Genomic DNA, 14929 nt, shown 5'->3' with positions numbered 1-14929 from the left:
TCAATACCATAGATAAGCAAATGTATGTACGGTACAAGTTTACATTTCTGCTTGCTACCTAGCTTAGCTAGGTTTAGCTAGCAAGTGACTCAGAAAGTTCGTTAGCTAACTAGCATTAACCAGGGTTTATGCAGGCTTGAACAAGTCAAATTTAAGACTTTTTAAGACCTTTTTAAGACCACTTTCAACAAAATTTAAGACCTACACGAATTACGAAAAAGCAAGGAAAAATAAAGTCCCGAATTACTTTAAAAATAACTACATCTATTGCCATTCACAGGGCAACTCAAGCAATTAAGAATGGAGTGAGTGTGTCAGTTATTATAGTTTTCAAATGTCATTAGTTTTTATTTTGTTTTTCAGTTTGCTTTTTATTTCAGTTTGGTTTGAATTAGTTTAACACATGATTAAGTAGTTTAGTTTTTATCTGGGAATTTAATTTATTAACTATAATAACCCTGTTTTTTTTTATACAGTATTTATTTATTATTCATTTTGTACACAAACACCAGGATTATTATACGTGCGTGCGCGCGCACACACACACAGAAACTATACACACGGTCATCAAAATCCAAAGTACCTCCGATTTCAACATCAGAGTTTAGATGAACAAGGTTTGAATGTTGCTTAACTACGACGTCAGAGATCTGGTCGAGCAGAAGTGACGAACTTGAACAGGTGTTGTGCCAGTGTAGGTATCCCCGACAGAAATTGTTTCCTGGCCGCGGGAGCGCGCTTTCATTCAGGCAATGGCGGAGCAACACGCTGCGCCTTGCTTTCACCCAAGAACATTAAAACTAACAACAGATTGCAAATTGAATTGAATTGCAAATTGAATTGCACATTGAATTGTTTAATCCAATGTGCGGAAAAATGAAGGTAATAATTTCCTCATGTGATTTGACATATAGGCTATGTGTCAAATCACATGAGGAAATTATTACCTTCATTTTTCCGTTCAGTACTAGTATGACGTTACGACGTACAAAAGAATATAATCATTTATTTTGATGAGTGGGCCATGTTACAAAACCTTGTTGATAATTACAACATCAGCACATTGAATTAAACAATTCAATTTGCAACCTTGTTCAAAGGACATCCAGATTATTTACTGTTGATAGATGGCGTCAACACCTGTACATACACCCGACAAAGAAGTCATTGACTGTCATTGACACTGCCCTACATTGTAATGCAATACAATATTGCTTTTGAGACCGTATATTATGTTATAATAAACAGTGAGTGGTAAATTGTCAGATCATTAAGTAAACGTTAAGTATCTGTAGCGACTTCCCTACCAATTAGCCACTCTGCTGGGTGTGGGATGTGACTCGTTTTAACACTTTTTTAAAACAATGGCTCCGAAAGTATCAGTCACACACTGTAAAAGTATCCACTTCAGTAGAACTAAGTTCTTAAAGCATTTAAGTAAAATTACTTCCCTTTTGCAGACATTCAGACAGACTTATATATATAGCCAAAGAGTTTTGGAACGAGTGCTTTAAATCGTTTATTAATGCAATGTAACTTATTGGATCATGATTATGGTGTATGTAAAATCTTTGTCTGAAACGTAGCCAGGTTGTCGAATAAATGGAGTGGGGTGGAAAGTACAAGTACCTTACAACCATAACATGAGTAAATGTAGCTACTTAGTTTATTCAGTACTACTTGATGGATATATAATGTGTTAGAGAGATGTGAGAGTAGCATGATTATTGCAAGAAAAATGTCTTGGTATAAATAGTCTATAGATGTAATGTATATCATATCTTGCAAATCTAACTGTTTATTGCTTCCATTTAGGAGGAGAGCTATACTACTGGCGATATAAAGGCACAGCCAAAAGTATAAAGACCAAAGTGGTCTGTGGTGCCGATGAAGCCACTAAAATTTTCAGGACTTCCATGATAGCCCTATTGGGGCACCACTGCCAGACCAGAACACGGGAAGCATCTCAAAAAGATTCTCCTGGCCAGGGATGTCTGTAGACATCAATAAGTGGGTAAGTCCACAATATGTCCAAACCATATATAAGTATTCTATGATGAGGCTTATAATGAAACTTTTTCTCTTTTTTGTCTAAAAAAAAATAAAACCTTTACCCTGGTATTTACATTACATGTGTTCATTGATAAGTTGATAAGTTTCCTTTGACTTGTCATCATCAGTTTCCAATGTACATCATGCCAGGCTGGTGGGGTGTCATTAAAAAAGCCTGCTGAATATACCCCCATAAAGGTTAGTTCATCCAAACTGCAAAAAATATATGTAAATGTTACAAGAGTTGTGCTTGATACAAAAAAAAAGGTTTTAAAAAGATGCACTGAGTGCCTTTGATATCACATATTTTAATAGTTTAGAAATCTCTCAAATGTATATTTATAAAATATGAATTATACAGTAAGTAGTGTTTCTGGAAGTAAACTATTTTCATGGGAAAACCTCTTTCGATGTAAGGTTTCTCAGCCGTTTGAACTGGTCGGGATGGACCTCATTGGCAAACTGTCATGCACCCAAAATGGACATCAGTACATCTGTGTCATGGTCGACTACTTTACAAAATGGCCACAGGCTTACCCATTGAAATCCAAGTCAGCCAAAGACGTCACAGAATGCATTGTTAAATTTGTCCACCAATTCGAAGCCCCCAAAAGGATTCTGACTGACCAGGGGAAAGAGTTTGTCAATGCCGTAAGTACTTAAGTCATTGGCAGAAATTGGCTACATGTTGTTGGTATAATACATACTCTTCATAGTTTTTATAAAGCTTTTTCAATTATTATCTTGTAGTGTTTCAATTAAGATAGCACCTTATTTTCATTCTCTCGTTCATTTAGTTCTGGCAATATGTGTGAAATATGACAATAGTGTGTTTCAGGTATGGTTTTAGATAAACAATGGAGTGTGCAAAATTTTTAACATCAAACGAAGCCTCTGCTCACCTTACCATCCCCAAACAAATGGATTGGTCGAGCGGCTGAATGGAACAATTCAGAGGTGAATCCCTTGTTATAATACACAAAGATTTGATAGTTGTCATCTAATGCATTTGTTTACAATACTTATAAAGTTTGCATTTCTACCTAAAAGTCATATAGGATCATACAATTTGAAAATATTATTCTAATCACATGTATCAATATTTTGAAATGTCCTTTATTCTCAGAGCCCTGAGCAAAGTAGTTGGCGGGCATCCAGATAAATGGGATGACTATCTGGATGCGGTGATGTTTGGTCTGCGTACAAAAAAACAAATGACCACAAAATACTCTCCCTACTTTATGATGTTTGGGAGAGAGGCACGGTATCCAACACAGGTTCCTGAACACTACGAGGTTGGTTTGTTTTCTATCATGACCTAGTAATGATACAGGTGCAAAACTCAGATTTAAAAGTGTTTAATTATAACAGCAAATGTGTTTGTTCAAAGCTTGACAGCACTGTGGAGGAGGTATTGGCTGAGGAGGACCTGTCACAGGACATTAAAAGACAGGAAGAGGTCCTGAAACTTGTCAAAGAAAGTATTGTCAAAGGACAAGAAAAAACAAAGGCCAAAATAAACTCGAGCTAAGTTAAACATAAAATGACAAATGTTACAGAATAGGGAGAAAAAAGTAAAAGATCTCCAGAGATATTAAAGAAATTGAAAATGAGATAGACTTTGTATTTTATTGTCCTCTGTATCACGAGTTACGTCAGTAATTAGGTGTAAGAAATCTGAGTTGATGAAGTTAAATGATGCAGAGAGACTGTCCTCCAGAAATATTTCAAGAGGGCTTGGAATAAACAAACAAAAACAACATATATGTGATTTTCATTATTTAATTGATTTATTAATATATTCATTCATTCTAGTGGCAAAACACGTGTCTTCAAAGTTGGGGACAAAGTTTGGAGACAGAACATTAGAAGCCAACAGAGGAAGGGGGGGGAAGTTGGATGCCAATTTTTTGGGACCATACAAAATTGTGGCAATCCAGGGGAAAAGTGTAGATCTTGTGGATGACAAAGGGGCAGTCTTCCCCAAAATCAACAGTGATCATTTGAAGCTCTACATAGCTGACACACCAAAAGTGCCACACTGGGCGGATAAAAAGCAGGTAAAAGCTTCGGTGGTTGCTCCATCATCCCCATCCCCTGCCGCACCATCACCTGCTGCACCACTGTCAGCTGCCGCTCCAACACCTGCCGCACCACTGTCAGCTGCCGCACTATCACTTGCCGCACCACTGTCAGCTGCAGCCCCATCCCCTGCAGCACCATCACCTGCTGCACCACTGTCAGCTGCAGCCCCATCCCCTGCAGCCCCATCCCCTGCAGCACCATCACCTGCTGCACCACTGTCAGCTGCAGCCCCATCCCCTGCAGCACCATCACCTGCTGCACCACTGTCAGCTGCAGCCCCATCCCCTGCAGCCCCATCCCCTGTAGCACCATCACCTGCTGCACCACTGTCAGCAGTAGCTCCATCCCCTGCAGCACCACCACCTGCTGCACCACTGTCAGCTGCAGCACCATCACCTGCCGCACCACTGTCAGCTTCCACTCCAACACCTGCCGCACCACTGTCAGCTGCCGCTCCAACACCTGCCGCACTACTGTCAGCTGCCGCACCATCACCTGCCGCACCACTGTCAGCTGCAGCCCCATCCCCTGCAGCACCACCACCTGCTGCACCACTGTCACCTGCCGCACCATCACCTGCCGCACCACTGTCAGCTGCCGCACCACAGTCAGCTGCCGCCCCATCACCTGCCACACCACTGTCAGCTGCCGCACCACTGTCAGCTGCCGCACCATCACCTGCCGCACCACTGTCAGCTGCCGCACCATCACCTGCCACACCACTGTCAGCTGCCGCACCATCACATGCCGCACCACTGTCAGCTGCCACACCATCCCCTGCAGCACCATCACCTGCTGCACCACTGTCAGCTGCCGCACCATCACCTGCTGCACCACTGTCAGCTGCCACACCACCACCTGCTGCACCACTGTCAGCTGCAGCCCCATCCCCTGCAGCACCACCACCCGCCGCATCACCGTCAGCTGCCGCACCATCACCTGCTGCACCACTGTCAGCTGCCACACCACCACCTGCTGCACCACTGTCAGCTGCAGCCCCATCCCCTGCAGCACCACCACCCGCCGCATCACCGTCAGCTGCCGCACCATCAGCAACTCAATATACACAAGCTGTTGCAGAGAAGTGTAAGATTTCTTGATTTTAAACATATACATATATACAATCAATCAGCCGATTGATTTTAATTACCACTTCAATTTACTCGATTCTTTTATCATTATTTTATTGTTTCTTGCAGACGTACAAGATGCCTGGGCGGGAAAAAAGGTCCATATCCTCCTTTCAAAAATAGGGGCCTACAAAATATTTTACTGGGACATTTACCAAGTTGGTTCCAACATGGAGATGGAAAGTGAGGTACAATGTTCTTATTTTAACATGATTTACATTTGCATGTATAGGGTTGACTATATTGTAAGACTGCTATAGAGGTAGCAATGTTTTTTCCTAGAAAATAATATATTATATTAAATTTTTCTTAAGGCAATCAATGCATACCTGTCTGTCATGGTCAATGAATACAATGACCTGAATACAGGAAAAGCAGCATTCATAGATTCCTATTCCATGATCAAAATGTGGAACAGAGGCACTCAAAGACTCAAGGTATATTGAATCTGAATCTAAGTATTTTTATTTATTTGAATTGAAATAATATTTTGAGTGAGCTATTTCTATAGGCAACTGTTTGAGCAATCTTTTCACATTTTACTTTATGTCTTGTAGACACTGACATTCTTACAATATTTTTTGTTATAGATGAAACCCCAGCAGTATGAAATTATTGTGGGGATCATAAATGAGCATCACTACTGGAAACTAGCGGTAAAAATGATTAATTATCATATAAGTCTGCAACTGCATTATATAACTGAAGAAAGCTTCAGTGCATATGTTTCATAAGACACTTGAGTAAGTAAAGAAACAACATGTAATATTATTTTTTTAACTATAGGTAATCTATCCCAGAGAAAAGAAGACCCTCTTCCTGGATCCGCTCGGGGAGTCCACAGGTGACATGAAGATATGTTTGGAAATAACATGGTATGGACAGCTGTTAAAAATAAAGATTTCAACGTCTAAGTCACTGTCACTGTCAATTGAATATTGCTATATAATATTTTATCATTACTGCTGTCTTCAGGGCATTCATGCGTGGGAAGGGATGCAATGTCTCAAGGTGGAGGTGTGAGGACTTGCCCACATCCCACACAAAAAGGATGCAACATCATGTGGAGTTTTTGCCCTGAAAGTATGTTTCCTATCCAGAGCAGTATGGTCCTCAACATCACATTATTCTATTATACTCGAATTTTTCACTTTAAATGTTACCCAAAACAAAGTTTTTAACAGAACTAACGTCAAAAACAAATATATATATATATATATATATGTATGTATATATATATGTATATGTATATGTATATATATATATATATATATATATACATATACATATGTATATATATATACATATACATATGTATATGTATATATATATATATATGTATATGTATGTATCTCTATATATATGATATATATCTCTATATATAGATAATATAATATATATATATACTATATATATATATATTAGTATATGTATGTATATATACATATATATATGATCACTATATATGTATATGTATGTATATATATTCTATATATATATAGATATATATATATATATATATATATATCGTTATATAACTATTATTCTCTGACCAGCGGATTGTCTCTGTATTAGATTGTAACCTTGTATGTACTGTAAATTGTGATATGTCTTTTTCAGTTTGCTGAAAACTCTTGAAAGGCAAACAGTAGCTTTTTCCAGCCACCAAAAAAGCAGTAAATGAGCACAGACTGCAAATTTCAACCACGCTTCTCCTAAAGACTGGTAAGTAATATTGCTATTACGGGATGTTTAAGCAACCCAAGAATTGATATGCTTTAAAAGCATCCTTTGAAGTTATCTGAATTTGTCTAAATTTATCTAAATATTATGACAATGTAGATAGATAGATAGATAGATAGATAGATTTAAAAACTTAAAAACCATCAATAAATTGATAAATTGAAAAGTGATTGATAAAAAGTGTCCCTCCTTTTTTTTTCTTAATAGATGACCTCAAAGACAGGTGTCACTACTGTGGGGAAGAGGAGCATGACACAGACCAGAATTGGGTAACAAAATCAATTACAAATGATCGCTGCTGCGCAGCGATGGGTTGGGTCCAGGCTATTTTTTGCAAATTTAGGCAATTCTGAGCAACAAACAGGAGAATAGGACGACAAGACAGTTGAAAACAATGTTCATTTTGGACCACTTTTTGAAAAAAAAAACTGAGTGACGTACTTCATAATTTTTTATAGTTTTAAATGTACAAAAGTTTCTTCAATATTGAGGCTACAGTTTGATGAAAGTTCTGAAGCTGTGGTTGATTTGTTATGAATTTTCAAAGTTTTGAACTTTAGATGCTTGCTGTAGCACCACCATCAGGACTATTGGCTTGAGTTTACAGTTGAGGTAATCTGGCATAAGACTGGACCCAGCTGTTGTCAAGGCAGATTTCAAAAATGGTCAAAATGTCAGAAATTCTGTTACCTGAACAAAAATCTGATAATACATAAATTGCATCTTGACAGCATGGAAATGTTGGTGATTTGTTTTTAACTCTAAGTGTTTTGCTTCATAAGAGAAAATCTGATGTTTTAAAAATGCCACTCTTACATTGACTCCAGTTGTTCCCATGAGAGCAGAATTCAAAATGTTCTCAAAAATTCAGTTTTTGAGATAAAATTCTGATATTTGCCAAACTTCATCAACCATGACTCCAAAATATTCTCTATTTATTTCAGGAAGATTAAAAAGGTATTTAGCAAGAATTTGATAGTATATGTTTACAGTGCTGTTTACAGTCAAACATTTTGATGCACTGTAGGCTTAATTTTTGATAAATAAAAAATCAGAGAAACAAGTTTTGTGGAGGACGGTCTGAAGATGCTCTCTGGCAAGTTTTGGGACAATTGAGCAAAAATTGTGGGAGGTTTTGAAAAAAAACTCCTTGGAATTAAGTAAATCTGGCAAGGGGCCGGACATTTCTGTAAAGTTTGGTGAGTTTTCGCCCTTGGGAAGTATGACTTCCTCGGAAGAAAGAAAGAAGAAAGAAAGAATTCCTAGGAATACAATAGTGTCCTGGCAGCTTAGCTGCCCGGACCCTAACTAGGATTCATGAAACATAAATATTGCGATTTCTGATGTAGCATTATGTTGGACTTTTGTATTTTAACAAGATTTTACTATTTGAATTCCACATGGAATATGTTTAAACAATGTAACATCGATACGCTAGAATGAAAATGTACAGCTTCTTTCCTAAGACATCTTATTTTAAACCCAAATTCTTTATTTTTCCAGATTCAGTGTGAAATTTGCAAGCGATGGTTCCACCATCTGTGTGTTGGAGGGCCACCAACGGAAGAGGACTTCTGTTGCCTTGCTGTGATGTATAGGTTCTATCCGTTAGGTAAGTTCTACTTTTATGTAAGTGAGTGCATATATATACTATATATACATATTTAGTAGTGAGTGTGTATGTGTGTGTTATATCACATTTATTACTTTATCCCTGAAGGGAAATTCAATTCTCAGATAGCCCATTTACCATTAATCGAAGACTTTAAAGGAGAACTTCGGTCGATTTAAACATGCAGCTTCATTGCTCAAGCTACCCTTGACTTGCGAGTACCGAAGACGCGAACAAATTTGGTCCAGCCATTACAGAGCTCCGTGAACGGAGACTTAGCATTGAACGCTAACTGCATGGGGTCAGAACTTCACGCTGTGTTTTAAGCATCTTAACATGCTCCACATCTCACACCAGAAGTTATGCAACATCAGCAGACACCTTCGCACACAGCACTGTAGCGTGTATGACTCAAAATGAATAAAAAAGTAGTTAAAATAGTGTGTTTGTGCAAGCAGCTACTTACCTGTTTGTTGACATCCGTGTGTTCCGGTAGCTAGACCAAACTAGTCAATCCATCAAGCGTGCACTTACTCCCTCACTGGCGGAGACGGAAACGTAATCCAGCATTTTCGTGTTTATGTTCATAATGTACATGTCCATGTTACAGCCTGTCATGAGCCATGAGCCTTACAATAGCCTGTTAAGCCTGTTAAGTGCACACTCGATGGATACGCTAGTTTGGTCTAGCTACCGGAAGACGCGGATGTCAATAAACAGGTAAGTAGCTGCTTGCACAAACACACTATTTTAACTACTTTTTTATTCATTTTGAGTCATACACGCTACAGTGCTGTGTGCTAAGGTGTCTGCTGATGTTGCATAACTTCTGGTGAGAGATGTGGAGCATGTTAAGATGCTTAAAACACAGCGTGAAGTTCTGACCCCATGCTGTTAGCGTTCAATGCTACATCTCCGTTCACGGAGCTCTGTAATGGCTGGACCAAATTTGTTCGCGTCTTCGGTACTGGCAAGTCAAGGGTAGCTTGAGCAATGAAGCTGCATGTTTAAATCGACCGAAGTTCTCCTTTAAGTGTGAAGCCTGTGGGTACAAAAGATCTTCTATATCTCTCCATTCTGTAGTGAAGAGAAAGGAGCGTCCACATTAGTCCATATCTGCGTTGTTCATAATGGCCTCCACCATCTCCCATTCTCATCTCTCCGAACCCTCCCCGAGTGAATCCAACCTGGCTGCAACTACAGACAGAGTTTGCTCTCTCCCTGTTTTGTTCATTCTCCTTCCATTGTGTGACATTGATTAGTAGTGTTTCTATATCTATAAGTGGTGTGTATGTCATTTATTGTAGTCTTGTATGATTCCATGACTTTTTATTGTCATTTATTTATTTATTTTTGCTTTCAATCCTATTCAGTTTCAGTTAGTGTACATCGTCTGTCCTCATTTAATTTTATTTATTTATTATTTAAAAATGGTTAGTGTTTCTATTCATTTCAAGTATATATATATATATATATATATATATATATATATATATAAATGTTCCATATGTGTAACTTAATTATAATATCTTTATATATGTAAATAAAGTACAATAACTCTTTGTCTCATGCATCATCCATCAATTCTGGCAGACAGGTAAACAGTCTGAAATAATATGTTTCAGACTGTTATAAAGAGTAGTATCTGAAGAACACACAAAATAAATTATTTGATGGTCAAGCTTCATCTGTCCATTTTAAGATGGGGATACAAATTCTGGCAGACAGGTATACTGTCTGAAATAATATGTTTCCCCCCATAACTTTGGCTGGAGGAGAAGAAACTTGCTAATAATCACAGAGGTTATAGAGTAGTATCTGAAGAACACACAAAATAAATTATTTGATGGTCAGGCTTCATCTGTCTATTTTAAGATGGGGATACAAATTCTGGCAGACAGGCATACTGTCTGAAATAATATGTTTCCCCCCATAACTTTTGCTGGAGGAGAAGAAACTTGCTAAAAATCACAGAGGTTATAGAGTAGTATCTGAAGAACACACAAAATACATTATTTGATGGTCAGGCTTCACCTGTCTATTATAGTACATTTCGAGTGAAGTAGGTTTAATAGACGTAATTGAAGCCAGAAAACAATCACAGTGGTCTTGATTTTGGATATCAACGTTTATTTAGTTCGACAAATTCCATACCAGGACTTGAATTACAGCGTGTTAGGCTATATGTCAAATCACATGAGGAAATTATTACCTTCATTTTTCCGTTCAGTACTAGTACGACGTTACGACGTACAAAAGAATATAATCATTTATTTTGATGAGTGGGCCATGTTACAAAACCTCGTAGATAATTACAACATCAGCACATTGAATTAAACAATTCAATTTGCAATCTGTTGTTAGTTTTAATGTACTTGGGTGAAAGCAAGCGCAGCGCTGTTGCTCCGCCATTGCTGAATGAAAGCGCGCTCCCGCGGCCGGGGAAACAATTTCTGTCGGGGATACCTACACTGGCACAACACCTGTTCAAGTTCGTCCACTTCTGCTCGACCAGATCTCTGACGTCTCGTAGTTAAGCGACATTCAAACCTTGTTCATCTAAACTCTGACGTTGAAATCGGAGGTACTTTGGATTTTGATGACCGTGTGTATAGTTTCTGTGTGTGTGTGCGCGCGCACGCGCGTATAATAATCCTGGTGTTTGTGTACAAAATGAATAATAAATAAATACTGTATATAAAGAAAAAACCAGGGTTATTATAGTTAATAAATTAAATTCCCAGATAAAAACTAAACTACTTAATCACGTGTTAAACTAATTCAAACCAAACTGAAATAAAAAGCAAACTGAAAAAACAAAATAAAAACTAATGAAATTTAAAAACTATAATAACTGACACACTCACTCCATTCTTAATTGCTTGAGTTGCCCTGTGAATGGCAATAGATGTAGTTATTTTTGAAAGTAATTCGGGGACTTTATTTTTCCTTGCTTTTTCGTAATTCGTGTAGGTCTTAAATTTTGTTGAAAGTGGTCTTAAAAAGGTCTTAAAAAGTCTTAAATTTGACTTGTTCAAGCCTGCATAAACCCTGGTTAATGCTAGTTAGCTAACGAACTTTCTGAGTCACTTGCTAGCTAAACCTAGCTAAGCTAGGTAGCAAGCAGAAATGTAAACTTGTACCGTACATACATTTGCTTATCTATGGTATTGAATTCTACCGTATTAGTTTTATCAAATTAAAAATGTAACCAGACAGAGAAAAATGATTTCAAGTTGTCTATCAGGACATATTTTGTGTGTTTAACGAAAAAAACCCTTATGTTTTCATTCCTTAAAGGGTCATTGTAACTGATAATAATGATTAAAAAAATTGTGTAATACCATATACCATGATTTCTTTCTGAGAGGGTTAACCTTATTGTACTGTGAACATCTCACACCATTGCAACCCTAGCTATGAATACTATACTAAAACTATAACTAATTCTATAATGTGAAATCATTTGTAATTGACTTCATAAAAATGCTCCTATAACAAGGATCATATACTATATCACTTTGTTATCTCTCCTCAGGATCATTATTTAAGTTTTTGACAGGAGCAAAAGAGAAGGATGAAGAGCCTCCTCCAAATGCTGATAATGAAAACTGTAAGTACAGAATTCCACTTTAATTGTTAACCTTTCTTTACGCCATGCCCTCTAAAGATTTGTTATCACAATATCTACCCTGCTTTTTTGTTTTTTGTTGGGTTTTTTTGTCATATCAGTTCCGTCAAGATAGTCGGCTGCATATATGAAAAAAAAAAACCTAACCCTGAAAAAATTCTAACAAAAGGTTTCTCAGCTGTTTTTAGTAGTATTGGGTGTCCTTAATAACATACTAAAAGTTTACCAAAGTTCGACCACTAGAAAGGTGTAATTTTCAAGATGGCGTCCAAGATAGGCAGGAAGCCCTTAAAATATCATAACTCCTTCATTATTTGACCTAGCCATGTAATCTTGGTGTCTAACCCCATGTTTTCTGGGTCTATGAATCCATTGGACTTGTCTAAATTGCATTGGCATGATTACATACTTAAGGAATACATGATTCTGTGAGATTACTATAAGGTTTTATCTTTTTTTGGGGTAAACCAGAGATGTAAACGATTTAGCCTATGTCATGTAACGCCGACTCAATATTTTTTGGACACGTACACTTTTTTTATGCTCTTATCCCAAATATAACTTAAATTGGAGTTGTATAACTTTGATCATTAACAACTGCGAATTTACCCTAACAGAGGCCTGTGTGTGAACCCTCTGAAATGGTCACTCATTTCTATTTGAATAAGGTAATACATATGTTATGTATCCTCTATAGATGCTTTTGAGTCTAAAGGTGGCATTATATTAAACCCAACAAAACTAAATTCACAATTTTCAGCAATTCAGAAGATGGTGGAGGAGAATACAGACATTTGATATTGCTTGCCTCATTGAAATTACAGCACAAATGCCTTATTCTCAGACAAATGCTTAGTGTCATTTTATGAGGGTGTCAGAGTTAGAACATTAGACAGATTTGCTTTTTTCTTTGTTTTTTGTCATAGATTTTATATACAACAATCAAAGAACCAAAATATCCTCAAAACACAACAGACACTGACAACAAAAATGAGAAACAAATAAAACAAAGTGGGAAATGACCCACTCACAATAAACTAAAAACTACCACAATAAAACAACAACATAAATTATTACATTCGGATCATACCATTTTTGCTATGCCTTATATTGACCCAGAACACTTATAAAGGCAAATTCTATATGAGATTGCCAGATTTTAAAAAGTCTGAGGATCTGCCTTTACTCCTATAATATATACTGTCCAGTGTGAGGTAGCTTGAAAGTTCATTCCACCAGTGCACTATTACTAGGGGTTCGGATTCTTTCCATTTTAAAGTTATACATTTCCTGGCTGCCAACATAGCAAGATCTATATACCTACTTTCATGTTTATTCCACTTGTCAGACATACTAGTTCCCAAAAGACATAAACGAGGTGACAATGGAATGGATTCATGTAAACATTGAGATATCAACTGGATAACAGAATTACAAAAAAAGGAGAGTGAGTCACATAATCAAAACATGTGAAAAAATGCTACTTTTTGTTTCTTACAAAGCCAGCAGAGAAATGACATCTCACTGTTCATTTTACGTAGTTTCTCTGGAGTGTAATAAATCCTATGTGTCATCTTAAATAAAGCAAGTTTATGTTTATTTATTCATTAAATTGTAAGAGCAACTTGCCTACGAACATAAGACAGATCCTTTTCTGAATTTCCATATGAAGATCTTGTTCCCACCTTTGTCTTACATTATCAGTATTTACTACTGAACAATCAATAATAATTGACCTGATATAATTTAGAAATAACTTTCTGCTTGTCCTTCTTCTTATTGTTTGATATAGCATATATTTCTGATGGTGTGGGTTCTTGCAGAGAACCATTTTCAATATTTAACGCATGTTTTATTTGAAATAAATAAATAAATAAATGGGAAAGAGGTAATCCATATCTCTGTTGCAGCTGAGCAAATGAAAGAAATGTCCCATTATCAAACAGATGACAAAATTCTGGGATAACTTTATCTTACCAAAATTCAAAAGTGTCATCCATACAGCATGTAATACTTGGGTTCTTCCAAATACGAGAAAAAGGAGAAAAGATCAATCTTATAGCCAGTTTATGATTCAATTTCGAAATGCTGAGGCTGTTTAAAATAACAGGATTCTTGGTAATTTTATCCACTACTTTGAACTCAATGTATGGGAAATGTTCCAAACTGTATGGAGACATATCAAAGGATTCTATTATTTTCCATGAACATGAAATATTCATAAACCATTGTTTAAACTGGGTAAGCTGAGATGACAGAAAGTAATAATAAAAGTTGGGAAGCTTCAGGCCACCGGACTCATATGGCAAATGTAACACTGACATACAAATTTGTGGGGTTTTATTGTTCCATATAAAGGAAGACACTTAATTCTGTACTTTTTAAAAAAAGGATTGTGGTGGAGTAGTCGGAAGATTCTGTAATAAATATAAAAACTTAGTCAACACAGACATTTTAACTATGTTAACTCTACCAATCACAGAAATTGGAGATGACAGATTCTCTTTAATTCATCTGATATTTTATTAACTAATGGAAGATAATTCAAATTAAAGGTGTCTTCTTGGCATTTTATCCCAATAAACCTTGTAGCCTGATAACTTCCCAATTTTTTCAAATAGATATAACATAAATGGCATAGAATTTAAGTGGTCATGGAGATATAAAAAATATCAT

General features: G+C 36.8%; 1 protein-coding gene and 1 long non-coding RNA gene across 2 annotated transcripts; both read left to right on the top strand.

The window, feature by feature from the left end:
• Positions 1–2192: 2192 nt before the first annotated feature.
• LOC115585769 (uncharacterized) lies at positions 2193–3469 on the top strand. The gene is made up of 3 exons (XR_003984765.1): positions 2193–2250; positions 2470–3009; positions 3179–3469. It is a non-coding gene; the product is annotated as an uncharacterized LOC115585769 (long non-coding RNA).
• Positions 3470–4628: 1159 nt separating this feature from the next.
• On the top strand, positions 4629–9974 carry LOC115584743 (protein transport protein sec31-like; the record flags this gene model as incomplete). The annotated part of the gene is made up of 10 exons (XM_030422405.1): positions 4629–5223; positions 5337–5455; positions 5582–5704; positions 5858–5923; positions 6054–6142; positions 6243–6270; positions 6920–6992; positions 7218–7279; positions 8514–8622; positions 9706–9974. Coding segments are annotated over 10 exons (1290 nt in total), but the record flags the coding sequence as incomplete, so codon positions are not given.
• Positions 9975–14929: the final 4955 nt, after the last annotated feature.

Source organism: Sparus aurata, chromosome 7 (genome assembly GCF_900880675.1).
Source record: "Sparus aurata chromosome 7, fSpaAur1.1, whole genome shotgun sequence".
Lineage (NCBI taxonomy): Eukaryota > Metazoa > Chordata > Actinopteri > Spariformes > Sparidae > Sparus > Sparus aurata.
Note: the sequence above shows the minus strand (reverse complement) of the source record. Positions and strands in the feature narration are given on the sequence as shown.